Consider the following 27737-nt stretch of genomic DNA (forward strand, 5'->3'; position numbering starts at 1 on the left):
CAGTGCCTGGAGAAGAGCTTGATCACAGCAGTTGCCTCCCTGCCACCAAGACAAAGGTCTTGAGTGAAGCAAGCTCAGGTTTCTCATAATGTCTATGAAAAAGAACTCCGTTAAATGCAACAATGCAATATTCAGTGTTGACGGTTAGATTTTTTATGAGCATTTTCCACAAATATTAATTTTGAAGGTTTCTTTTTGTGTGAGGAAATGTTTATAATTAAGTTCATGAATCCAGATGGAGGGCAGATCTCTATTACAGTTTTTCTCAGTCGCTTTGGTAGATTTCTCAGGTCAGAATTGAAATTCTCAAAACTACTTGTTCAATCTTCATATCATTGTGTCACTTATGCACATCAAAAACACAGTTTCTCATTTCTTTGAACAAATTGCAAATGCTTTGGTGCATCCATGCAAATGATTCTGTACAATTCTCTGCTGTTTTCTACAGCAGAGAATGTTTTCTGTCATATTGATCATAATGTATCATAATGGGTCTCTGTTGAATAGTCTCACGCCCCCAATGTTGCTCTTGCAGCGCGTGCTCTAGCACAGAACTCGACAGCTAGCAAACATTGAGCTTGACTTGTACCAATATTGTAAAACTGAAGCATTACAGAGAAAATAAAATAAATCAGTACGTATTACACACATATTGAAACCGACTGCAAAGTGTTCACTGACATACTACTCTGCAATAACTGCAGAGATGGGGACTTGAGACTTGATGACTTGGACTCGAGTCTACTCGAGTCGCTGTTTTAATGACTTGTGACTTGACTTGAAAAAAAAAAACTTTTATCTTATTTAACTTGTTCACTTAACTTTAAAGACAGCACACCCCACAGCATTTAGGCATTTGTTCATCGCAGAAGTCTTTACATGCAAAATCTTTTTCACAAATTGTTCAAGAAAGACAACTACAAATGATCAATTTTTTTGCCGTTCTAAATTGTAATAAATAAGAAACTGATGACATAGTGCTGTATTTTATGTCTCTCTTTTTTGTACCAAAAATGCTTTGCCCTGGTTAGAGGGTACTTGAATGAAAAAATAGTTCACAGGGGGCACATCACTGAAAAAAAGGTTGGGAACCACTAGTCTAGACACTACAAATGTCGTAAATGACAATTCTAGCTGGAAACAACTGATTTTTAAAGGAATTTCTACAGGAGCCTAGCCTAGCCGCGCTAGACCCAGCTCTTTAGACACAAGGGTCTAGGAACGCTCGACAGGGAGGGAGGCGGGCTAAAAGGTCTTTCAAATAACTCTGCAGCAATTGGGTAGGTATACAACCAATCAGCGCAACGAATAGGCTGACGTAGTTCCTAGAGCGCCGGATTGTGGCTAAGTCCCATTAGCTTCCCAGCCAGCGGAGCCAACTGGTATATTAAGGATTTTCCATATCCCGTCGGCATAAGTCCAAATACGTCTTTCTTCTCAATGAAACACTTCAGTGCCGTCCTTTGTCTATCTTTCAAGTTGAATTTTAGCTTCAAATCTTTAAGGGCTGTGGCCAAAGCCGAATCGAAAGATAACTGTTTATTGTGCATCAGTTGTTTCTGTCAGAATCGTCGCGCCTCTGTCGTCACTTAGTTACTCCCGCCTTCTGACTCTACACTTCATGGTGATTCGTCCGGCCAATTTTAGGAGCATCCAACCTCGAGCCTTATGGAGGGTAACTAGACCCACCCTTGCAGAGAATTAAATTCGTTGCCGTGGGTTGTCTAGCGCGGCTAGGCTAACAGGAGCCCATTTCCAGAAACCATCACTCCTGTGTTCTGATAGTACATTTTGTTAGTTAATTGTGTTGAAAGGCTAATTGATGATTAAAAAACGCTTGTGCAATTGTGTTGGCACATAACTAAAAGTATGAGTTTTCATGGAAAACATGAGTTTGCCAGTGTGACCCCAATATTTTGAACGGTAGACAGATGGATAGATAGCTGGTTGAAGAAACAGCAATAAGGTGCCTAAGATGCTTGGTATTTACAATAATGTGCAATTCTATTTATTTTTTTAAAAATGTTTAAAATAAATAGAATATTATGAGAGTACAGGACACAGTAAAGCAGAGTATTATAAGGTACAGGGTGCAATGTGAAAAATCGAAACTCAAGTCACAATGACAGCTGCAGACTTATTTCAGGATAAACTATTCTCAGAGTGTTGGACTACGTCACTCAATTCAACATTATTGCACTTTTTTGGTTTTGGTCTCTTCTGCAGTCCAGAGTTATGCATTGACTTGCTTCCTACACACAGACTCTGGCTGTGTGTTCCATCAAACATAACTGATTGAGTTCACATGTGGGGAGGCAGGGAGGGATCCTTTTGTTGTTGCAGAACTGGAAACCTGCAAAAAAGTTGTAGTAAATTGACGTTGGCGGATGTACACCGGGTTGCCTCGACTTTTGAGGCTTTCTTTGAGACAAAAGAAGTGAACAGGCTTGAATCAACCAATGAACTTGCAGGATGCTATTTGAGAATTGCTTTGGGCTCCTTTGTGAGTATCAGCAAACTATAATCACCCACAATCTTCACTGCTGTGTATTTTTAAAGAAACATAATTCCAGCATGTGAAAAGCTGCCCTGTACTGCCTTTGTAAGCACCAGGTAAAAAACAAAGTTTGAAAGGAAACGGACTGCAGTATGGAGCAAAATGAGATTTTCACAGTGGAATAAAATTAGGAAAAAGTTCTAAATAAAGAATGCTGAAGTCTGTCTCTCTTGTCTGTGTTTCTGCAGCATCCTTTTTGCAGACATCGAGGGTTTCACCAGTCTGGCCTCCCAGTGCACAGCACAGGAGTTGGTGATGACTCTCAATGAACTTTTCGCCCGGTTTGACAAGCTGGCAGCGGTAAGGATGCATACATGCAATTTTTCTCAATTGATAAGACATTGTTACTTTAAAATAGCACACATTGCCCAACACACTGCACACTATTTTTTTTATTTGAACACAATTCACAAAGCACTGCACACTTGTGTCAACTGCGCACTTTACTGTCAAAATGTGAACTTTGTTTTCAAATTTAAGACACACTAGCAAAACTAGGACACTGCACTGCTAAAAACAAAACACTGCTCTCACTGTGTTTTCACAAGAAGTATAAAAAAATGATACAGTCCTCAAAAATGACAAGTGAAACACAAATGCATCCTATAAATAAATCAGAGGGGGCCACTGCAGTGGTTGACTGTACATTTCAAAATAAAAATAATGTTAGACAAAAAAAAATACAGCACTGTATTGTACACAGTACAGTATGCCGATATTTACACCATATCTGCATCAATTCTTTCAGCCTGGTCAGGCCACAGGACCTCATCAACATCACAAGCTATGTTTTCTGTGGAAACAAGGACCTAGTGTGTCCAATCCAGCCCTGACATGCATCAGCAGAAGATGCCAAGACCATTGATTGCAGGAGATTTTCCCAAAGTATGGCTGCCGCTCATATACCTTCCACCTCCATGTAGAGAAGAATTCTTCCACAGGTTTCAGAAAGGGAGAGTAGAAAAACCACAATAACTTGGGGGTTCGTATTGAACCATTCCCAAGTCAATAGTCCTCTATGAAAACTAACATTGCCCCAGATGTATTCATGTATATCATCAGAATCCAACTGAAAAACTCTCTGGAACAAACGCACACAAAACAGAGAAAAAGTCAGTCATGTACACTTTCTGTAATTTTACTAGCACTTGTGAACCAGAATGATGCATTAGATTTTTTACAGTATTCTCAGAACATTTCTGACTGCTTGTATTGTTCCAGTAAAGACATGTCATTGAAGTGACAAACAACATTTACATACCATGTAAAGTAAACCACAATAAACCTGAAACCATTTACTTTATGCACCATCCTTACCATCTGCTGACCTCAACAACAGATTGCATTCTGAAGAGATAATGCTGTTTCCCAGCAGGTTTTATAATGTGCAGTTCACTGGCAAAAGTGTTTTCAGTTTTGACCTGTTGTGTCTTAATTGTGACAGCAGTGTTGGAACAGTGTCCCAGTTCTGCTTCCTAGTGTTCACTTTTTGAAAAATGTGTGCAATGAGTGAAAAAAGTGTATTCAAATGAGCAAAAAAAAGGTGTTCAGTCTTTTGCAAAAAGAGTGCAAGAGTTTTCAAAACTGTGCAAACCATGAACAGTGTCCAAAATTTGGACAGCAGAGTCCTGTTTTTGAGAAATGCATGCAGTCAGTTGGTGGCTATGTGCAGTGAATGGAATTTAGTGCCTTATCAATTGAGAAAAACTGTAACATCTACAAGGTGTCCAAATATTTTAATCTGAAAAGCCTCGGTAGAAAGCAACTGGACTTCTCTTTTGTTCTTTGAAACGTTTAACTTGTCGTCCAAAAGGGTTTTTTTTTTTTTTTTTTTTTTTTTAGCTCTAAGTGATTGATGGATAGTCCCAGATGTAGATCATCTTTACAAAACCAATGACCGGTGGCCTCTTCAAAGAATTATGGTGAAACTGCAAGGTCAGGGATGACTCAAGACTTTAATGGTGGTGAAACTGTCTGCGGAGGAAGCTCAAGACTACATTATAAGTACCTGATGATTGGTGTTGCCGATTTCCTTCTCTGTCCAGTCAATGGACTGGCCTTCTACTGAGACTCTTAAGACTCCCATGGATTACCCGGGTGACTGAGGATCTACAAAGCCATATTATTAGTTTAGTCAGATTTTCATTTACATATTTTCATTTTGATATGTTTTTCTAATTGAAAAGAAAATTGTGATAATATTTAGTTTTGAGAGCAACTGCAATTTAATTGGTGCAGGTACAAAAAATTATGATCTTATTATGATAGAAACACTGCACAGATGTGAAATGTGCTATTCAATTTTTAAGTGCAATACTATCAGATCCTGACGTGTTCAGTCAGGATCCTGTGTTCCTCTGGGTGTTACTTAGGAAAGCATCCACAGCTATATTATGTGCAACATTAGTGTGAGGTCAGATGTGCCTGATTCCATTTGTTGTTTTTTTCTTATTCCACCTGGTGATGATGAAAAAGGTGAATAACTCAGTTGATGAGGATTATACTGTATTATTGAAATGCTGCTGCTGCTGCTGTAGTGCTGAATAATCTGACTTAGTTCTTCTTATCTTGCAGGAGTGTAAGCCAAATATTTTAAGTATATGTTGACTGAGGAGGTGCTGAGACAATCATCAGACAAATCATGAAGAACAAATCCAAGGCAGCTGACACCAGGCATTAGAGTGTTCCATTAAAATGAATGTAACTTTCAGAGCAAAGCGTTTGGACAATGCAGACCTGAGAATGAATAGAGATAATCTACTACACTGGATCTATGACAAATGTCATTGTCCTGTTTGTTAAAATTCAGCCAGAGTTGTGGAATATTTCATATGAGACCTCCTCAGGTCACAGTTTGAGGTCTAATCAAGGAGCCACTTCAAAAACTAGACAAGTCTTGCCTTGGAGGAAAAAAATTGACATGTCAGCCTTTGATGTATACATGCAAATTGTACTTTTTGATTGCATCTTAATGAATTACTGTAGAAGAATCCCTTTAGGCTTTTATAGACAATTTAAGAAGAAATAATCATACTTTGGGTGAACCAAAGGCTTTATACACTGGTAAGCAAGAGGATACATTTTTTAGGGGTCACAAGACAATAAGATTAGGAAGCAGAAAATACGTATTTTTAACACAATTTATCTTTCTACATGGACATACTATTGTTTTTTGTTTTTTTTTTTGGTTCTTAGTTCAATCTATTTACTAATTTATTTGAAAAATACAGATTTAATTCTAATTTACAGGCAGCTAATATGCAGTTAAAACATAAAATTCAGAGTTAGACATGTACACAGAAGTTCAGTTTTCTTAGAGCACCTTTAAAATATCATTTTTACATCTGTCATTAGTGTCCTGCAGCCACACATCCGATTATAGCACATTTCTAATATCTGAGCTTCATCAGCAGCACTTTCATGAATATTGATAATTGTCTTCTCCAGAAAGTGTCATTGTTTGTCCAGCTAATGCTCGATATATGTCATTTGTTTATGAAAGATGAAATGATACGCTGATCAATATTTATGAGTGAATCGGGCCATAATGGCGTTATAAAACCAGCAACATTGCAACTGACACTTTTATGTCTGTGCCAAATGTACCTTGTATTAGTGTGTTTAGACACACACACACACTGAGCTCCGAACACAGCGGCTGTATTTCCCCAGAGACATGTGCTGGAGAGACACTCAGGTGGTTATCATGAGACACAATATTCTCCCGAGCACTGAGGATCCACACAATCATACACTATAACCAGGGGTGAAAGTAGATTTAAATTCTTGCTGGTACTAATACCAAAACCCTCATCTCGCTCTAACTTCATGCATTTTAAAATAGCAAAGTCAAAACGCAAACAAATAAAAACATATTAATATTTTACTGTTGGCCAATGGAATAGGTAGGAATTAAAAACACTTGAAAATATGGTGAACTTTTTGTTTTAATTGAAACACTGATAAAAATCCAGAATACAAGGCTCTAAGAACAGACATGAGGTCAAGAGCAAACACTCAAAATGGAACTGAACATCAAAACACATCACCTAAAATATTTTCCACAGAGCCCTAAAGTAGTTATAGTAGTAGTAGTTAGTTTCTACGGAGCCCCTCTGATGACATGGTAAAAAAAAAAAAAATTGTGGCCACGATATTGCTATAACATGTGCATGAAATACGACTTTGTTCCCACGAAATACTATTTCGGTCCCACGAAATACTAATTCGTTCACACGAAATGCTACTTCGTTCCCACGAAGTAGGTACAACGTGCGCACAAAATACTAATTTGTGGCTACGAAATAGGTATAACGTGCACACAAAATACTGACTAATACTATTAATATCATTCTTGGACAGCTGGGTAAGCAAATCGAGCGCACCTTCTCTACAACCTGCAATAGTATGTGTACGTGCCATACCTTCGTGATGTTCCTAAAATGAGTGTCTTTTCTTAGCTGTTCTAGTCCATATCTTGTTATCCCACATTTAGAAAGTTATTTATTTAAGCCTCTGTTTAATACTTTGTTGCAATGGGTAGCCTATCTGCTGACGTGTCACCTGATTTACAAACTTTTTATCCTCATCCTGTTACTACACGTTGTTTTGTTGTGCTAATATGTAGCCGTAAACTCATTTGTGTCTGTAGGAGCTGCAGCCCTGCACACATATCAGGACACTTTTCAAGAACAGCTCAGGGGTGTAGGCATACTATTAAGCGAGGTATGTTGAGCATAAAACCGGAATTTTCTGTGTCATGAAGGCGTCTCTGTTTTAACCTGACTAGATCACCATGCTAACTTATGCTGCAGACCAAACCTGGTCCGGACCACATTCTGTTCAGAGTTTCAGCTTGAAATCGTCTTCAAAAGTGCCTTTTTCACTGATCATCTAATCTGAAAGTAGCATTAAGTGTCATGCCCCGCTTTTGCGCCAATGAGCTGCCTTATCAGCGCAATGATGAGCAGCTGTGCTGAGTGCACAGCCGGCACAAATGAACAATCAGTGTGGCATTTAAGCCTGACTCTCGGCACAGTCCAGCGCTGCATCATTAACAGTCTTCCCCGCTACACTACGCACCCTGACACTGGCTGTTCACCGTCTCCTGCACATCGTCCTCTCCCTGGACTCTGTTTTTTCCCCTGGATTACCTTTGCTACATCTCCGCTTCTCGGACCCTGTCACCCCTCTGGACAATCTTGCCAGTTTTCCCAGCCATCGCCACATCCTCCACCGGCTCTGTCATCTCTGCCCTCTTCTGTCCTCCATACTCCGGACTAGCAGTAAGCCATCTTTCCCTTCCATCTAGTTTAGTTTTATGTTTGGTTTTACCTCGTCCTTCGGGTCCGCCCTTGGTTTAGTTCAGTTTAGTTCTCCTTTCTGCTTTTCCCCTCCTGCTTCATTTATTAAGAGTTTGTCTGTTTGTCTCCTTGGTTAATTCAATATCTTTATTAATTCACCCTCCCGTCTGTGCCTGCTGCTTGGGTTCTACTCTGTTGCGTGACAGAATGATGCAGCCACCCCAAGAACCCAGCAGGCCCCCCTGATTTCTTTTTTTTTTCTCCCTTACTCTTTTCCCCCCAGACGCCATGGCTAATTAAGATTTGAACTCTCCCTTTTGAGGAACCCGGCTGGCGATTAAGCCACCATCCAGGGGAAAACGTGATTCCCAAAGAAAGGGTTCCCTGCCAACCCCAAACCCAGCAGGCATTCCGACTGGGTCCCCAACTACCTCCCTAGAGATATTTTTTTCCTGCAAGGAAAATAGGGAGTATTTCTATGCTTTGAGTGACTTGTACTGGGATTGGTGGGGGGACAGTAGAAACATTCTGGTCACTCAGGGTCGAAGACTGGCAGCTCAGAAACCCTGGCTCATTTACCACCTGCCTGATTACATCAGAGATTTCATAAACACACCTGTGCCACACGTCACCCTTCCAGCCCCCGCCTCTCACCACATTAATCCCCAGTCTGACAGCCCACCTGTTCCTGGTTCCCCGCTAGCCGCAGAGCCTGCCACCATAAAGGCTGGTCGCCGTAGGCGCGGCTCTCATAGACGATGTAGCCTCCATACTCCTGTCCCTGAGGAGCTCTGCGCCACCTCACCTGCGGTGCTGGAGGGGCCCTGTGCCACCTCGCCTGCAGTGTCAGAGGGGCCTGATGCCGCCTCACCTTTTGAGCGGGTTGACGCTGCCACTATCCCCGAGCAGGTCAACACCGCCTCATTCCCTCCTGTCCTTTCTGTCCCTCCAGTCCCAGATAGCAAACTATGGGTGAATCAATGTTGAATCTATGTTGAGACCTAACATAGAAATTATACAGAAAGCGCAAGGTTGATAAAATGTTGAGTCAACGTTTGCTTTTCAACCATAAATCACACTTTACCCAGATAGCAAAAGATGTTAAATCAATGTTGAATTAGGGTTAAGAAGGTTGAATTGTGGTTATGGTTGAAGATTGATGGATGGATCAACGTTGATTCAACAACATTTTGTCAACATTGAAGTTTGTGTTTAAAAGATGCCATTGAATCTACATTGTATTTTGATTTAATTAAAATGTTTGACAGGTCAATGTTTAATTAATGTTGAATCTATGTTTGCAAACATGTAATCTATGTAAGCAAACGTTGACTCAACATTTTATCAACCTTGTACTTTCTGTATAATTTCTACGTTAGGTCTCAACATAGATTCAACATTGATTCACCCATAGTTTGCTATCTGGGGTCCCTCCTGTCCCTCCAGTCCCTCCAGTTCCTCTTGTCCCTCCAGTTCTTTCAGTCCCTCCTGTCCCTTCAGTCCCTCCTGTCCTTTCAATCCCTCCTGTCCCTCCGGTCTTTTCAGTCACTCCTGTCTTTTATCTCGTTCTGCCTCCTGTCCTGTCCCCTGAGGGGTCCCCAATCCTGAACCCAGTCCAGCCCCCGGAGGGGCCCTCGGCTCCAGCTCAGCCCCCGGTGGGGCCACTGGTTTCGGCTCCGCCCCCAGTAAGGCTACCTGTTCCGGCTCCGCCCCCGTAGGTGTCACCGGTTCCGGCTCAGCCCCCAGAGGTGCCACCGGTTCTGGTTCCACCCCCGGAAGGGCCACCAGTTCCGGCTCCGCCCCTGGAGGGGCCACCGGTTCCAGCTCCGCCCCCGGAGGGGCCACCGGTTCCGGCTCCGCCCCCGGAGGGGCCGCCGATTCCTGCTACGCCCCTGGAGGGGCCACCGGTTCCAGCTCCACCCCCGGAGGGGTCCCACCGTCGCCGGTTTCCAGTCCGGCCACCGGCCCGACCCCCAGAGGGGTCCCACCGTCGCTGGTTTCCAGTCCAGCCACCGGCCCGACCCCCAGAGGGGTCCCACCGTCGCCGGTTTCCAGTCCAGCCACCGGCCCGACCCCCGGAGGGGTTCCATCGTCGCCGGTTTCGGAGGGTCCTCGTCGGTCCAGCTGCCGATTCCCAGTCCGGCCTCCGGAGGGGCCCCGTCGGGCCAGCTGCCGGTTCCCAGCCCGGCCTCCAGAGGGTTCCCGTCGGGCCTGCTGCCGGTTCCAGCATTCAATTAAATCTTTATTAATTCACCCTCCCGTCTGTGCCTGCCTCTTGGGTTCTACTCTGTTGCGTGACATTATGTGTGTCAGACTCTCAGCTGAGGAAATAAATAGGCTATATGAACCGCAGCGTTTAATGATGCTACCGGACGAAGCCGTGCAGTTACGGTACCGCTCTCTGTTATACGTTGCCAAGGGAACCCGCAGCCTATCAGTGATCAGAATTTAACACAGAGGCGCCTTCGTGACACACAAAACTCCGGTTTTATGTTCAACATACCTCACTTAGTAGTATGCCTACACCTCTGAGCTGTTCTTGAAAAGTGTCCTGATATGTGTGCAGGGCTGCAGCTCCTACAGACACAAATGAGTTTATGACTGCATATTAGCACAACAAAACAACGTGTAGTAACAGGATGAGGATAAAAAGTTTGTAAATTGGGTGACACATCAGCAGATAGGCTACCCATTGCAACAAAGTATTAAACAGAGGCCTAAATAAATAACTTCCTCAATGCGGGATAACATGCGAGATAAGATATGGACTAGAACAGCTAAGAACAGCTAAGAAAAGACACTCATTTTAGGAAAATCACGTCGGTACAGCCCATACACAGATTATTGCAGGTTATAGAGAGGGTGCGCTCGATTTGCTTACCCAGCTGTCCAGGAATGATATTAATAGTATTAGAATTTCGTGCGCACGTCATACCTATTTTGTAGCCACAAATTAGTATTTCGTGCGCACATTGTACCTACTTCGTGGGAACGAAGTAGCATTTCGTGGGAATAAAGTAGTATTTCGTGGGAATGAAGTAGTATTTCGTGCGCACGTTACAGCTATGTTGTGGCCACAATTTATTTTTTTTACCATGTCATCAGAGGGGTTCCATAAGTTTCAGATTTTCTGTGGTAACCCATCTTCAGTGTCCCTGCCTTTTCTTTTAAACAAACAGGTTATTTTCCTCTGCATTATTACTTTGACAAAAAAAATCTTGACTGTTTTGTAGTGCTTCTCTCCGTTTTTAAAAAAAAAATAAAAATCTGTCTGTCGATGATAACATTGTAAATCCTGTTAATCGTTTTCAGCCAATCACAAGAAAGTGCTGAATTTCAGGTGTAATTTGTTTCTCACCCCATCCCGGCGCAAGCGGCGCTTGTTGATGTCTATTGACTAGTTGTGGAAAATGTCCCAGTGCAATAAATCAAACATACCAATTTGCTGTTGGCTGCTATTGGCCATAGCAGTCGCTGTGTTATGGAAAGTAGTCACGCATGGGCTCTCACGTAATGCTGAGTGAACGGTCGATCGTAAATGCCGGGCGGCGTACCGGTGGAAGAGCAGCGTTCCTCCACCGGATCTTTTACCAGTGCTGCGTACCGCCACCAGATCTTTTGCCGGTACGCAGTACCAGACTGTACCGGCTTACTTTCATCCCTGATGTTAACACACACAGAGCATATTATGGTTGTCCCACACGATGCTAGGAGATATCTGAAATCTAAGACAAATGTGTAAAAATCTACAATCAGATACAGTTTTTGTAGAAATCCTGCAATCTGTATACAAATAACGGTTTTGTAGGTGCAAATATAGAATCTTGTCTCAACGGTTTGAAGGTTAATTGATTAAAAAGATATCTCACGTAGTTTTCAGGACATTTTTATGAGCATAAAAGGAAAACAATGCAGTTGAAGATTATGAAAACGCTCAAGAGCAACTGCAGATTTGAGCGAATTTGTCACTGTGAGCAGTACCTTTACTGTACAGTTGTGTTCAAAATAATAGCAGTCCCACATCAATAGCAAGATAAATCACTGTTTTTGTTAGAATTTCAGCTTCTACAATGCAAGTAAGTTTCTACAAGGTTTAGTAAAGGTATAGAAAACCAACAGACCCAACAGGCTTGTCATGCTTGCTGCTGATTCTGTGAAACTGAATCATTAACTGAAAGGGGCGTGTTCAAAAAAATAGCAGTGCTGAGTTCAGTTACTGAGGTCATTGATTATGTGAAAAAAATAGGTGTTAAACAGGTGGTTCTTATTTAAGGATCAAGGCAACTGATGCTGCATATGCTGGCTGTGTCCTTGAAAAACAGAGTAAAATGGGTCGTTCAAGACACTGTTAAGAAGAAGAGCGTTCGTTGATTAAGACATTCGTAAAAGAGGGGAAAACCTGTAAAGAAGTGCAGAAAATGATAGGCCGTTCAGTTAAAATGATATCAAACAAGTTAAAATGGCAGCCAAAACCAGAAAGGGGAGGAAGAAAAACAAAAACGACTATTCGATTGGATCGGAGAATAACCAAAATGACAAAGGTTCAGCCAATGATCAGCTCCAGGAGCATCAAAGAAGATCTAAGGTTGTCTGTGAGTACTGGTAATAATCAGACGACGTCTACGTGAAGCCAAGCTACCAGCAAGAAGCCTCCCCGAAGTCCCATTGTTAAAAAAAAAAAGACGTGCTGAAGCGCTTATAATTTGCCAAAGAACACCTTGACTGGCCTAAAAAGAAATGGCGTAATATTTTTGGACTGATGAGAGTAAGATTGTTCTTTTGGGTCTAAGGGCCACAGAGAGTTTGTCAGACGTCCTGCAAATGCTGAATTCAAGCCACAGTACACATTGAAGACAGTGAAGCATGGTGGTGCAAGCATCATGATATGGGGATGTTTCTTGTACTATGGTATTGTGCCTATTTATCGCATACCAGGGATCATGGATCAGTTTGAGTACATCAGAATACTGGAAGAAGTCATGTTGCCGTATGCTGAAGAGAATATGCCCTTGAAATGGGTGTTTCAACAAGACAATGACCCCAACACACCAGCAAGAAAGCAAAATCATGGTTCCAGACAAACAGAATTCAAGTAGTGGAGTGGTCAACACAATCCTCGGACCTTAATCCCATAGAAAACTTGTGGGCTGACATAAAAAATGCTGTTCATGAGGCAAAACCAAGAAATGCAGAGGAACTGTGGAACGTAGTACAATTGTCCTAGGCTGCAATACCTGTTGACCGGTGCCAGAAGTTGGTCGACTCCATGCACCACAAATGTGAAGCAGTTATTAGAAACCGTGGTTATGCAACTAAATATTAGTTTATGATTTTCAGGAAAGTTGAATCTTCAAGCATTTCTTAGTTTATGCAGTACATTTTTGAGTTTGTAAAGAAAGATGACAAAACTGCTATTTTTTTAAACATATTTCTTGACTTTCTGTAAAAGATTATCAAATTCAATTATTTTTTCCAATTTTCTTGCTTTGAAATAGAATGTGCAGTGTCCCCAATGCATTTGTATTTTATTAAAACAATTTATTTGAAGAAAATTGAGGTTTACTCACCTTTTTAAACACACTGCTATTATTATGAACATAACTTAGACAACACGTCACACAGCCGACTCACAACAGGGGACACACTCTGGACCTGGTCATTTGTCACGGTCCTCTGTCCATCAGTGTGTCCTCTGTTGTTGACTTGGCTGTGTCCGACCATTTCTGTGTGTTTTCTGGAGTCACTGGTTTTATCCAACAGGAGGCCCCTGTGAGAACTGTGAGGAAGTGCTATTTGACTTCTGAAGTGGCTGCAAATTTTTTAGGCATTTTAGAGAACTATCCTCCTGCTTTTCTACCAGCTCCCTGCAATTTTATTGTTGACTATTTTAACTGTAAACTCAAGTCAAGCCTCGACTCAGCTGCTCCCTTTGTAACAAAACAGATATATATATAAAACATACCACCATGGAGGACTGAGGAAACAAAAACACTGAAGAGGAAATGCAGAGCAGCGGAGAGAAAATGGAGGAAAAACAAATTGACAGTAAACTATCAAATATTTCGTGATCTCATAAATACATACAACAGTGCACTTAAGCAAGCCCAAAACAACTACTTCTCAAAACTGATTGCCAGCCACAAAAACAATACAAAATTTCTTTTCTCAACCATCGACAAACTACTCAACCCCACTTCCAATAATTATAAGGGCATCATAAGTAACACACTCTGTGAGGAATTTGCAGTCCACTTCGGAAGGAAGACAGTCGATTAGATCTAGCATTTTATCAAATCTGAAAACTGCCTCTACTTTTACTGCTTCCGCGACTCTGTCTTTAACTGAGGAAACACTGGACAGTTTTGACCTGGTTGATGCAAGCACATTTGGTAGAATTTTATCCCAAATGAACCCAATAACCTGTCTTTTAGATCCCATCCCCACTTCATTTTTTAAGGCATTTTGTGGGCATCTTGAAGATGAGTTTTTAAACATCACGAATTGCTCCCTTCAGACAGGGGTCTTCCCTGCTGCTTTTAAAACAGCAGTGGTGAGACCCCTTCTGAAGAAGACTAATCTGGATCCTGCTGTTTTTAATAATTACAGACCAGTATCCAACTTACCATTTTTAAGCAAAGTTTTAGAGAAAATTGTTTTTACTCAGCTGAATGCTTTTTTAAAAAGACACAATATTTTAGAAAAATTTCAGTCAGGTTTTAGGACGAACCACAGCACAGAGACAGCTTTGTTAAAAATTGTTAACGACCTCAGGAGTGATTTAGACTCCCATAAACTTTCTGTTCTGGTGCTACTGGACTTAAGTGCAGCCTTTTGACACAGTAGATCACCCAACTCTTTTATCTAGACTTAAACACCTGGTCGGCCTCTCTGGGACTGTTTTTAAATGGTTTTACTCCTATCTCTCTGACAGAAGTTTTCTGGTAAGTTTGGATACATGCTCATCAGATGTCCACAAAATGAAATATGGCGTGCCTCAAGGCTCAATTTTAGGTCCCATTCTTTTTAACTTATACATGCTCCCACTTGGAGATGTCATCAGGAGACACGGAATCAGTTTTCACAATTACGCTGATGACACTCAACTTTACATTGCCGTGTCTCCTGATGACACAGGGCCAGTCAATGTCCTTTTTAACTGTATTTTAGACATCAAATCTTGGATGGCAGAGAATTTCTTGCAGCTCAACCAGGACAAGACTGAGGTTTTAGTTATCGGCCCTGAAGCCAAGAGAGAGAAACATTTATCAAAACTGTCTTTGCTATCTTTTAAACCCGCTGTTTCTGTAAAAAAAAATCTGGGCGTCATTTTTGACTCTGACCTTAATTTTATACCTCACATTAAACAAGTAACTAAAACAGGTTTTTACCATTTAAAGAATATAGCCAGAGTCCGCCCATTTCTCTCTCTAGCAAACACAGACATGTTAATGCATGCTTTTATTTCTAGTAGAATGGACTACTGTAATGCCCTGCTTTCTGGTCTTCCCAAAAAAACTATCTCTCACCTCCAATTATTGCAGAACTCAGCTGCACGAGTCCTGACGAAGACCAGAAAGCGGGACCACATTACACCAGTTTTAAAATCACTGCATTGGCTCCCTGTGTGCTTCAGGGTAGATTTTAAAATTATTCTAACAGTTTTTAAATGTATTAATGGTCTTGGGCCTTCATATTTGTCTGATCTACTTTTACCTTATGAACCCTCACGGACCCTCAGGTCCTCTGGCACTGGCCTTTTAACAATTCCCAAGGCGAATACAGTGACACATGGCACGGCAGCTTTTCAACATTATGGCCCTCGCCTGTGGAACAGCTTGCCAGAGGACCTGAGGGCTGTAGAGAACGTAAAGACTTTTAAACGCAGGCTCAAGACTCACCTTTTTAAACTGGTTTTTACATAATGCTTTTATTTTATCTTAATGCCTTGATTTATACTGTTTATTCCCTGGTTTTGCTTTTATTTATACATTTATTTTATTATTTTGTATACTATATTATTATTTCACTATTTTAGTATTTATTTTACTATCTGTTTTACCATTTATTTTACTATTTATTTACTATTTTACTATTCTTTATCTTTTAGTAGCTATTTTATTCTTCAGTTTTTAGTTTTACCTGTTATTTTTAACACGTCTATTTTAGATTCCAGTGTTTCCTCGGTGGGGAGCCATCTGCATCTGGGGCTTTGGCAGGGCCTTGGCCTAATGGCCCTGGAGCAAGCTGGGCTGTTGGGCCTGACGGGGCCTGCTGCTGCCCCGGGTGCGGGCGGCTCTCATTGATGGTGTTTCTTCTTTCTGGTGCTTCTGCTGTCAGCCAACAGACACTATTATTTCTGTTACAAAAGTGTGTGTGTGTGTGTGTGTGTGTGTGTGTGTGTGTGTGTGTGTGTGTGTGTGTGTGTGTGTGTGTGTGTGTGTGTGTGTGTGTGTGTGTGTGTGCGTGGCTGTGTGACTGTCTATGTGTGTATGTCTGTGTGTTCTTAGGAAGTATGTTGTGCGGCAGGATTTGGGAGGGATGTGGGGCATTGTCTTTTTATTGTTTTTTATTGTTTGTTTTTAAGTTGTTGAGCACTTTGTGTTACTTTTGTATGAAAAGTGCTATAGAAATAAACTTTGATTGATTGATTGATTGAACTATATGTTGATATTTGATAAATGTTCAAATTAACCCTTTGCGCTTCAGTGCGTAGTTGGTGTACCGCCGGCGGTACACCTACTAATTTGCATAGGAATTTCAAGAATGTCCGACGGCTGCAAACGCGACAATACAAACACTATATGCCGATGGAAAGCTTAGATTCTCATGAATCCGCCGGTATAAACCACTTTCAGATGCGATTACCACAGCGGGTGAGAAAAACACATTTGTCCGACAAAAACAAATATTCATCCATCCGTTCTCTATACACGGCTTCAACGCACACAGCGCGACTCACATTTCCGGGTTCATTATTACACACAGAAAAAAAGATTCCACAAAAAATGGCCTTAATCCAACCTTTTACATCCAGACAACACAAGCCAGTAAACTATTTTGTCCAAAACATGTCCTGAAGTCGGTATAAAATCCACGAATCGGTCGTTTTCAAGGAAATGCACCTCGCGATGCGCGTCCAATATTCCCTGTATTTTTCGTAATTTTTTTTATTTAAAAATAGAATATTGGCGATTTTTTGTACTGAAAACGGCTGGAATTGACTGCAGCTTAAAGGGTTAAATATACTGAATAAAGTAACTTCACTGCTCTAGGAGAAATAAATGTGCTGAAATGCCTGCTCACGTCTAAGAATATTTTTTAGTTCATATTGATGAAAGCTATGAGACAAGATAATCCTTACATTATTCCCCCAGCACTGGCATTTGCAGTGTTACAGTAGCAAAGGGGGACAGTACAACAAAGCAAACAAAGGGAGCTTCAGCAGCGCTATTATACACCTTATGGTGCAACCTGGACACATCGTCAGTGATGTACCTGGGGTCAATGGGTGTTTCAGGTCTTACATCAGACACCCTCGCCCAGGCGACCCAGCCAGGGGTGATGAGGCCCCCGCCTTGTGTCCAGGTAGTGCACTACGCCATGTGTCCCCTCTCCTCAACCAGAGCCACCGAGAAGCCTTTTCTGCCGCTTCCAAGATGTTTTTGATGGCTCTTCGTCTGTACAGTCCACCAATGCCAAGGAGCCCCAGGACCCGGTGCAAGGACTTGCCTGCAAAGCCCCTGCAGCCCACCTCAATAGGCTCACAGCGGGCCTTCCACCCATTCCTCCGGCACTCAGAAACAAGGTCAGCATACTTTGCCCTCTTCCTCTTTTGTGCTTCTTCCATTCTGTCCTCCCAGGGTACAGTTAGCTTGAGGAGCACCACCTACTTACTGGCCAAGGACATCAAGACCATGTCCGGCCGGAGTGTTGTAGATGCAATGATGTCCGGGAACCTCAACTGTCTCCCCAGGTCGACCAGGAGCTGCCAGTCCCTTGATGTTGTAAGAAGGCCCCCCTGGGTCTTCTTGGAGGGTTGAGGCTTCTCTCCTTCTCGAACAAAGGCAATCCTGCCCTTAGTTGGCTGTTGCAGTTTGCTGTTGCTAATGCCAGTGCAGATGGTGTCTGCTATTGCCCGCAGGACCTGGTCATGGCGCCACCGATACCTGCCCTCTCCCAGGGCCTTTGAGCAACAGCTGAGGATGTGTTCTAATGATCCTCTCTTCTGGCACAGCAGGCACGAAGGTGAGTCTGTCAAGCCCCAGGTGAACAGGTTGGCAGGGCTTGGGAGGACATCATGCACTGACTGCACTAAGAACTTCAAATTGTGTGGCTCTGCCTTCCAAAGTTCGGCCCTGGTGATCTTAAGGCTGGCTAAATGCTCCCACTTGGTCCAGATCCCCTGTTTGCTCATGCCCACCACTCTGCTAAAGCGGGCCTCCTCCATCTCAGCACGAACCTCCTCCTGGATAAGCTTACACCTTTCCTTCCCTCTGGCTTCAATCAACCAATCAACCAATCAATCAATCAGGCCTTTATTGTCATTGCACACTTTCATATACAATGAAATTTCATTTGAGCTGCCCTGCCGATGGCAGCTCGGGCTGCAGCACCATTAGGAGCGCGCCTGTCTTGAGGAAAAGGAAAAACAAAGACATTTGGAATCGGGGTAGGGATAGCAGAGGGTAAAATGAAAAAAAGTTCAATATACCAAATGAAACCTCCAAGTTGGGAAATTCAATTTGAGAAGGAACCTGAAAAAAAAAAAAAACCCGCAACAGGCAAAGCATGATATTAGACAAGGTCAGATGGGATAAGGATGGGGGGTAATGGGAGGGTTGCTCAGCACAATAGTCGGTCTCCTATGCCGCTGCTGCGTCATCGGTGACGCGCTGCGCACGTAATTCCTGCCCAGTGTGCATCACGAGTGGGAAGCTGGTGGAGGCGGTTTGGAGGGGGGGATGGGCATGTGTGTGTGAATGTGAGCTCAGTCCTCAGTTCATGAGTCCAAGTGTGTGTGTATGCATGTAGCCAATCTCCTTCCGTCCCAGACCCTGGTGTCTCAGTTCGCAAGGGTGGAAGCGCGATAACATAGCAAGTTGCCATGAAGACGTCCACGGATGGACCAGACCAGAAGTCAACAGGTGTCCTTGGGAAAGTGGGGAGGGTTTAGGAGAGCTATCTCTTGGCCAAGAAAAACTTCCAGAGGAGTTTGTTATTGTTCCAGGGGCGCCTTCTTGTTTAGCTGCTCTCAACTTTTTTAGACCTCAGCTGTGGTAATCCTCACCTTGATGGCATCCACTATGTGACTCAAATCAACAGTCACACCAAGCAAATTGTCCATCTTACGTTTGAGTTCATCATTCCGGTCACCAGCAGCCTTGATCCGATCGTTTGCAAAGACCAGCAGAGTTTGGACATCGTTTCTATCTGCGGTCATCCTAATTTTCCAGAAGCTCAGGCGCGCAATCAAGCCAATTATCAGCAGACCTGTCATCATAAATCCAAATATATAAACATCTTCCACATCCTCCACGGATAGGGGTGCCAGGCACATGATCCCCTTCCACTTCCCCCAGGTGTCGATCACGTAACCAGAGGCGAAACTCCCATCCGGGCAGGTAGGCTCCCCTAAGCCTGTGCTCTTTGTGGCGACAATCTTGTCAATTGCGTTGAGAGACCAGCTAATCAATTCCATGATTGGTGTTTCGAAGGTCCAGTGCCTCCAAGTCACTCCAAGTCAGACGAGACAAGACAAAAAGTGCAGCAAGCAGAAAACATGAGGGTGTGGTGAGAAGAACAGAGATAGAGATGGAGAGAGGAAAAATGTGACCGCCTCCTACGAGAGCTCAGGGCTTGGCTGATGCATGGTCTTGGGTTGCTTACCCAGCCCAGCTCGACCACTAGCCACGTTGCCCACAAGGATGCTGTGCCGCAGCCTCGCCTCTGCCCGCTCCACTGCATAATAGGCACGCCACTTCCTTCCTGTTCTAACCTCTACACCCGCTGAGGAGACCTTTTTGTCCGCAGAATCTCTGTAGAGCAGGACCTCTCTGGCTCTCGAAACCTTGAACTCCTCTGTCAGGCTGCTGAAGGAGAGCTGCAGCTTGGTGTTGTGCCCAAACAAAGCAATACTGTTTAGGCTCTGTGGCAGGCCCAACCACCTGCGCAGGGACTGGCTGATCTTCCTCTCAAAGCCTTCCACAATGGTAATTGGGATTTCATAGATTAGCAAAGGCCAAAGGAGACGGGGCAGGATGCTGTGCTGGTATATCTAGGCCTTATACCTCCCTGGAAGCCCCGACTTATCCACAGCTGTGAGCCATGTGTCAGGTCACTGCTGGTAGCGTGACGTGCAGCGGTGTCCTTCAGGTCACAGGTGAAGGGCTTGCCTAGGCTCTTCACTCGTTTATCAGACACCGACGGGATTTCTGTGTCTTCCAGAGTGAAGCGGAAACGATCGGTTACCTTTTCTTTACGCAGGACCAAGGACCTGGACTTCGCAGGCTTAAAGCTCATTCGTGGGCAAGTAACGAGCCGATCGAGACCTTGCAGGAACCATCTACATCCAGGCACTGATGTTGTGGTTACCGTGAGGTCGTCCATGAATGCTCTAATGGGTGGTTGTCAGGTGCCCGATTTTGATAAAGGGCCTCTGCACTCCACTTCTGCAGACTTTACGAGCATGTTCATGGCCAGGGCGAACAGGGACACAAAGATCATGCAGCCGGTCATGATGCCTTTCTCCAGACGATGCCACTCCGATGTCGAAGTCCCAGCAAAACAATAAAAAATAAACATGAAATCTACATAAGTGCTGTTTATAATGTACCAATTATGCAATGGCGGAAAATTTAGATGTCTCTTAATGTAGAAAATAACGGTATTTCACAAAAACACTGACATTGCACAGGTCTTTCTTTGATTCAAAAACACTCATAATCCTCAAATTGATCCTTAAGCAGACATTGTTTTTTAAAACATTAATATTGCTCAGATTGCTCCTTAAGCGGACAATATCAATATTTAAAATACTGATACTGGGTGCCCCAGTAGCTCAATTGGTTGAACATGCCGACTCATAAACAGTATCTATATTCCCATATGCAGCATGTCCTTCCCCCACTTTTCTCCTCATGTTTTCCTGTCTGTCTGCACTTTCAACATTTGAGATTTGTTTATATCAAGTATTTCAAGGTGGGAATTCAAGAGTTGTACAGTCCTTGTTTATAGGAGATACTTTGGTTTCGGTGTATCCTGTTGTCCTCACTGCACACACGTCCCACAACCTCAGAAGAAGTTACGTTAAATTAATACCCACCAGTAAGTTGTTCTTTCTTCTGCTTCCTGTTTCCTGTGACAGGAGAACCACTGTCTGCGGATCAAGATCCTGGGTGACTGCTACTACTGTGTATCAGGGCTGCCAGAGGCCAGAGCCGACCATGCCCACTGCTGTGTGGAGATGGGACTGGACATGATAGAGGCCATCTCGTAAGTTGTCCACCGAGTTAAAAACTTGTCCCTGCTTAGCATGTGACTGGAATACAATTTGTAAATATGGAAATGTAAGTGTTCATATTCTTGGAGGAAACTCGTTTTCAGGTGGATGTCACACTCCTTCAGGATTGGTCCTCATCTTCGATCTTGTTTTCGACATCTTGGATAGAATCTCTGTCTGGTGTAGGAACCCCAGAATTGTGTCTCTGCTTTATGCAGATGATGTGGTTCTGTTGGCTTTAGTAGACGATGAGCTATATTGTGCACTGAGTTGGTTTGCAGTGGCGAGCAGTAAGCGGCTATTGTTTCATCCAGGAACTGGAGGATTGCTCCCTTTGTGGTGGGGTGAGTTGGTGCCTCAAACGAAGAAATTAAAATATTCAATTCAAATTCAGTTCCAAGTGTTTGTCATATGCACAATAAGGAAACATGTTTCCCTGTACTATGAAATTCTTTCTTTGCTATCCACAACGAATGCCAAACAATATAAATCTAAGTATAAAATAGACAACATAGAAAACAAAAAAACAACATAAATAGAGGGAATGGACTATACAAAATAAACAGTAGTGCAAAATCACCTGTATGTGCAATAGTCAGCAAGTATGTGCAGTAGACAGCAAACAGTCATGTTAAATGACAAATATGTCATCACATATGGATTAAAAGTGACAGGAAATGGAGCATGAGTTGGAAAAATGGATTATTGTTGCAGTAACATGGGTGTTGAGCCAGACCTCTGGGGTAACCAGAACGAAAAACTCTCGATTTACAAGTCGCTCTCTGTTCCAACATTTACTTATAGTCATGAGTTCTGGCTAGTGACCAAGAGATTGCAACTGTGGATGCTAGCAGCTGAAACTAATGTCCTCTGTTGGGTGATGATGAAGAAAATACCACGTCCTTTGCATAGACTGTATATAAAGATGGACGTAGCATCTGGCTCCAAAAATGAAGCCCACCCGGAAGTGTCAAAAACTTGCAATATCACGCCGTCTGCTAGGGTTGGCTCCAAAAAGCTTTTGCTCCATAGACCCCAATTCATCACCGGAAAAAATAAAATTTGATAGACTGATTTTCTACAGCTCAGGATTTTTTTCCTGTTAGTTTTCATGGTCAAAATGAGAGATCAGGTGGCCGATCTTAAAATATATCAATACTGAATTTTAAATAATTCGTTAAAGTTGGCAGAGCCAGGGGGCGTGGCTATACTTGATAGACAGTCATGTCTGGAATGATTGACAGATCCTTTAGGGCGAGGCTTTCAGCAGTCCGGCTTAAGTCTGGCCCACCCATAGACTGGTCCTGCCCCTAGTTGCTCTCCGGTCCAGCCTGTTTGATGACGCTTTTTACGTCACTGGCTCCAAAAAATCCAAAATGGCGACCAGGAAGTAGTGTAACACTCCAACTTTTCCAAGCAGAGGTCACTTCACCAAGGGGTTCATCTCAGAAAAAAATAAAAGTTAATTGTCACTATCAGTAGTAATGCAGCTGATAAACACAATCGGATTCTCTTTTAAAATTTCTTAAGTTTCTTTACTTCCATCTTTTACTCCAAAAAAACCCGCTGTTTCCCCATACAAAAAAATACATTGCCACAAGATTACAAATAGAAACTAAACCTTTATGCTTTCTAAATTAAGTAAGAGTCCTTCCCTAACGAAATACAAAGTTTTCAGTCAAATGGTCCACTTCAGATACTCTTTTAAGAAAGTTTCTATCCCGAAAGGTCCTCACGCCGGCGGCTTTTCCTCCGTCCGTTCGATGCAAAAAACAACAACAACACGGTAATCCGACCCAAAAAAGAAAGTTCCGCTAACAAAAAAAAGAAGCGATCGATCGTTAAAGAAAATACTGGTATACCAAAAAAAAAGAGTTTCAAACAGGGTGGATCTCACCAATATCCCGGGTGCAGAGGAGATAATCCTTAAGTGAAGGATCCCTTTGTCTCTTGGGGTGGCGTCCGCGTCAAGATGTTGACGGCCGGGAGTGTACGTCTGGTCGGCTCCGGTAGGATCTGGGCTCTTTACAGGTTCAATAGTCTTTTTCCAACCTTATTAAAATGTCTTAGGCCTTCGTTCATTCTTTTTTTAACTTTACACACTCCTTTCCTTTCAGCAGCCTCCTGTCACTCCCGCTCACGCCGTGTCTCCCCCGTTCCTCTACGCCACATCCTCCTTATATAACCTTTGTTTACCACATTTTCTAATTACTATTTTGGAATTGTTTATTATCCCACCTACCTAAATACATTTTTAGCACAGGGAACATCATGCACAAAGACCAGAAAACTTTCATTTTGTTTTCATCATGTTATTTATGGTTCTTTATTTCTTTTAATGTTTCTTTTAATTTTATTACTTAGGTGACAATGTCACAGATCCCCCCCCCCCAGCCGAGGTTGAGGGAGGCTGAACCCCAAAGTAGGGTTTCAGATTGACCGTGTTGATTGTGTCTAACCTCTTGTTTAGGTCATTCCACTGTACTTGGTAGTTGACTGGGCCTAGCTTTCTCACTATTGTAGCTGGGCCTGACCATTTAGGCGCAAGTTTAGCTGAGAAACTATCGGATGCTTTAGATAGCGGGTGCATGCGGACCCAGACCTGGTCTCCCGGAAAGAGTTGTGCACCTCTCCTTCGGGTATTATAGTACCTGGCTTGTCTGGCCTGACACACTCCCACTCTCTTTCTGACTTGTTCTGTCATTTCTTTTTGCCTCTCTAGCAATTTGTAAGGAGACTGGTGAGGAGAAGGGGATGTACAGATCATCCGTTCCAGGGGCCCTTTAAGCGTCCTTCCAAGTGCCAATTCTGCAGGAGTTCTACCAGTAGTTTCATGTTGTGCAGCATTAATGGCAAAACGAAATTCTCTAATCCACTTATCCCAGTTGTTATGCTGGTCTCCCACATAAGAGGCTATCATGGTCTTGATGGTGCGGTTGGACCGTTCTGTGAGATTGGCTTGGGGGTGGTAACTTGTGGTGAACTTTTGGGTCACTCCCCAGGACCTGCATAGGTTAGCCATCTCATGGCCAGTGAACTGAGGTCCACGATCTGACACTAGCTCCTGTGGGACACCAAAGCGGGTGAAGATCTCATCCTTCAGAATAGTTGTAATGCGATGAGCCTTGCTGTCTTTTAGGGGAAACATTTCAACCCACTTTGTAAAATAATCCACAATGACCAGAAGAAACCGATTTCCCTTTTTACTCCGGGGAAAAGGTCCCATGAGGTCCATCCCAAGCTTCTCCCAAGGTGCCTCAACCTTGGTTGATTGCATGAAACCAACTGGTTTTTGGTTTTCAGCTTTGTAGGACTGGCATGTACGACAGCATTTGACATGAGCCCAGACATCCTTTCTGATCGTTGGCCACCAAGCCACCTCAAGAATGCGCAGCAGAGTCTTTAGTCTGCCCAGATGTCCACTTAAAGGGTGATCATGAAAATAATCAAGGAAACAAGGTACCAGATCCTTTGGAACCACCAGCTGATATTTATCACCTCCATCTCTCAATGGGGACTTTCTGTACAGAAGTCCCTGACAAGTAGTGAAGACTACCCTTCCAGGTCTGTTGACATTGGTGAGATCTTTAACCATGTCCATGATATCAGGATCCTTTTCCTGAGCTTTGTGAATCTCCGCCAACGATGTTGGGAGATCAGAGGAATTTTTGGAGATGTTAACGGCTACATAAGCAGGAGAGTTGTCGTGAGGAGAGACTGCCCTCGACAGTGCATCTGGCACAATGTTTTGCAGACCTTTTCTGTAGCAGACCTTAAACTGGAATCGTTGGAGACGCAGGATCCAACGTGTCAAGCGTGATGTTGTTTTGGGACAATTGAAGGCCCACGTCAGTGCAGCATGGTCTGAGTACACTGTAAACTCTTTCCCTTCAAGGTAATGATGCCACTTTTCAACTGCCCAGACCACAGCCAGACACTCCTTCTCTGAGGTAGAGTAATTACACTCAGCTCCTCGTAACCCCCTTGAGGCAAAAGCTATCACCTTTTCACCTTCCTCGTCCCTTTGCACCAGGACTGCTCCCAAGCCTACCTCACTAGCATCTGTGTGTACTTCAAATGGAAGTGAGTGGTTAGGCTGTATAAGAATGGGAGCCTCGGCCAGAGCTTGTTTTAGCTGGTCAAAGCTATGTTGAGATTCCTCTGTCCAGGACCATTCCACCTCCTTTCTTGTCAGCCGATGCAAGGGTGAAGCGATATTAGCAAAATGTGCTATAAATTTATGATACCACCCCACCAGACCAAGAAATCGCTGCAATGTTTTGATATTGGTTGGTGTGGGGTATGCCGTCACTGCCAGTGTCTTTTCCGGATCCACCTGGACCCCTTTTCCTGACACCACATGTCCTAGGAATTTCAGTTCTTGACGAAAAAAGTGACATTTCTTAAGATTTAGTGTAAGGTTGGCCTTGTGGAGCTTTTCCATCACTGCATTTAAATCCTTTAGATGCTGATCTGGAGTGGGTGAAAACACGATCACATCGTCAATGTACACAAAGCAGATTTTCCCTCTCAGCTCACCCAAAACCTTCTCCATAAGTCTCTGAAATGAGGCGCCAGCATTTTTTAAGCCAAAAGGCATTGATCTGAATTGGTAGAGCCCGATTGGTGTGATAACTGCCGTCTTAGCCTTGCTGTCTTCAGCCATCGCCACTTGCCAGTACCCAGATTTTAGATCAAGGGTACTAAAGACAGCTGCTCCATGCATAGATTCCAAAAGATCGTGGATAATGGGCATGGGATACGCATCCTGAAGAGTTTTAGCATTCAGAGGCCTGAAATCTACACAAAACCGAGGTGTCTTATCAGGTTTTGGGACTAAGACCACAGGAGAGGCCCAGGGTGATTGGGAAGGCTCAATTATGCCATCCTTGAGCATTTGCTCTACCTGTTCAATGATGATCTGACGTTTGAAAGGAGATACGCGATATGCTTTACAGCGGATCGGTACCTCATCTGTGGTAAAGATCTTGTGCTCCTCCACGGTGGTTTTACCTAATTTACCAGAGCACACCTTCGGCCAAGCCTTCAAGAGTTCCCTAACCTCTGGGGGATGGTCTATAAATTCTGGGACTGTCTCAGCATGACTGACAGCTGTCTCAGTTCTTGGAAGGGCCATAATGAGACTTACACTGGGACGGGTGTCATGGCTCTCTGTAGGCTGAGTAAGGAAGGGGTAAAAGGTATAGCCTCGAGGTCCTTTCACTCCATAGGTGTTGTCGCCCAAATTAATAATAGTTGAGGTCTTGATCAAGAAATCTAAGCCTAAAATGATGGGTAAGGCCAGGTGTTTGTCGGCAATGATGTACGTTTCTAATGACCACATCACATCATGCCAACTGTAAAGAAGTTGAACCTTTCCCATGGCCTCATGGGACGTTTTCCCATCTGCAAAGGCAAAGCTTTGATTATCACTTGGCTTGAGTTGTTCATCCTCCCGGGCCAGCTCCAGCCACTGACTGTGTCGCATGAGCGAGAATGTACAAGCAGTGTCAAAAACGGCCTTACACTGTACACCCCTCACTTCTATGGGGACATGCAGGAGAGTTGGAGGCTGTTTCTTTCCCCGCTGTACGATGGTTACAACATCAGCCTGTTTCTTTGTGGACCATTTCTCTTGGGGTTTCTTTGACATCTTCACTTTTGCTTTTTGTTGATCCACCTTGCCCCAATACTCCTTGGCAGCTGTACAGTCTTTTTCCACCAAAGTACCAATGGAGACTAGCTGCTCCACGTTGGTGACAGTGCCTCTCAGGCAACCTGCTATTCTGGGGTTACAATTATTGAGAATTTTCCTCACTAATTCTGCCTCTGTTATATCAGGCTTCCACCTTAGACAGAGAGCCCGATAATCGTAAGCAAAATCCCTTACACACTGATCAGGTAGTTGAATCATGTCTCTGAGCTTCTCCTCTACTTCTGTGAGGTAATCTGGTGGCAGGAAAGCAGCATTGAAGGCCTGTTTGAAATCAGCCCAATTGTGAACAGTGCACTTAGCAACAGTCCACCAACTGTGTGCTGGGCCTTTAAGAACACTTGATAAAGCTCCAACCAGTTCAGCATCACTCAGAGGTCTAACAGCAAGAAAAGTTTCGCATTGATCAATAAAATTTAGGATATCTGCCACTTCTTTGCTGCCACTGAAAGATGGAAAATCCATATGTACAGCAGGCTTTGAATAAACTACCCTAGTAGCTTGGCTGGTTGAAGGAATAACGGGACTGGTGCTGATGGAATGAGAGGCAGTCTGAGATTGCATCTGATCAGTAGCACATGTAGGCCTGGTGCTAGGCTGTGTTACAGCAGAACAGGGAGTTGTAGGTCCTGCAGCTAAACCTCCATGCAGAGAGATGGGGTTTGG

General features: G+C 43.4%; 1 protein-coding gene across 6 annotated transcripts in view; it reads left to right on the top strand.

The window, feature by feature from the left end:
* adcy5 (adenylate cyclase 5) overlaps window positions 1-27737 on the top strand; it is a 211104-nt gene that overhangs the window by 132457 nt on the left and 50910 nt on the right. For all 6 annotated transcript variants that reach the window (XM_051958891.1, XM_051958890.1, XM_051958889.1 and 3 more), the window contains exons 4-5: window positions 2746-2857; window positions 21224-21351. In XM_051958891.1, the coding sequence (XP_051814851.1) occupies window positions 2746-2857; window positions 21224-21351 (240 nt within the window). The remainder of the gene's footprint in view (window positions 1-2745; window positions 2858-21223; window positions 21352-27737) is intronic.

This window comes from Acanthochromis polyacanthus, chromosome 14, assembly GCF_021347895.1.
Source record: "Acanthochromis polyacanthus isolate Apoly-LR-REF ecotype Palm Island chromosome 14, KAUST_Apoly_ChrSc, whole genome shotgun sequence".
Taxonomy (NCBI): domain Eukaryota; kingdom Metazoa; phylum Chordata; class Actinopteri; family Pomacentridae; genus Acanthochromis; species Acanthochromis polyacanthus.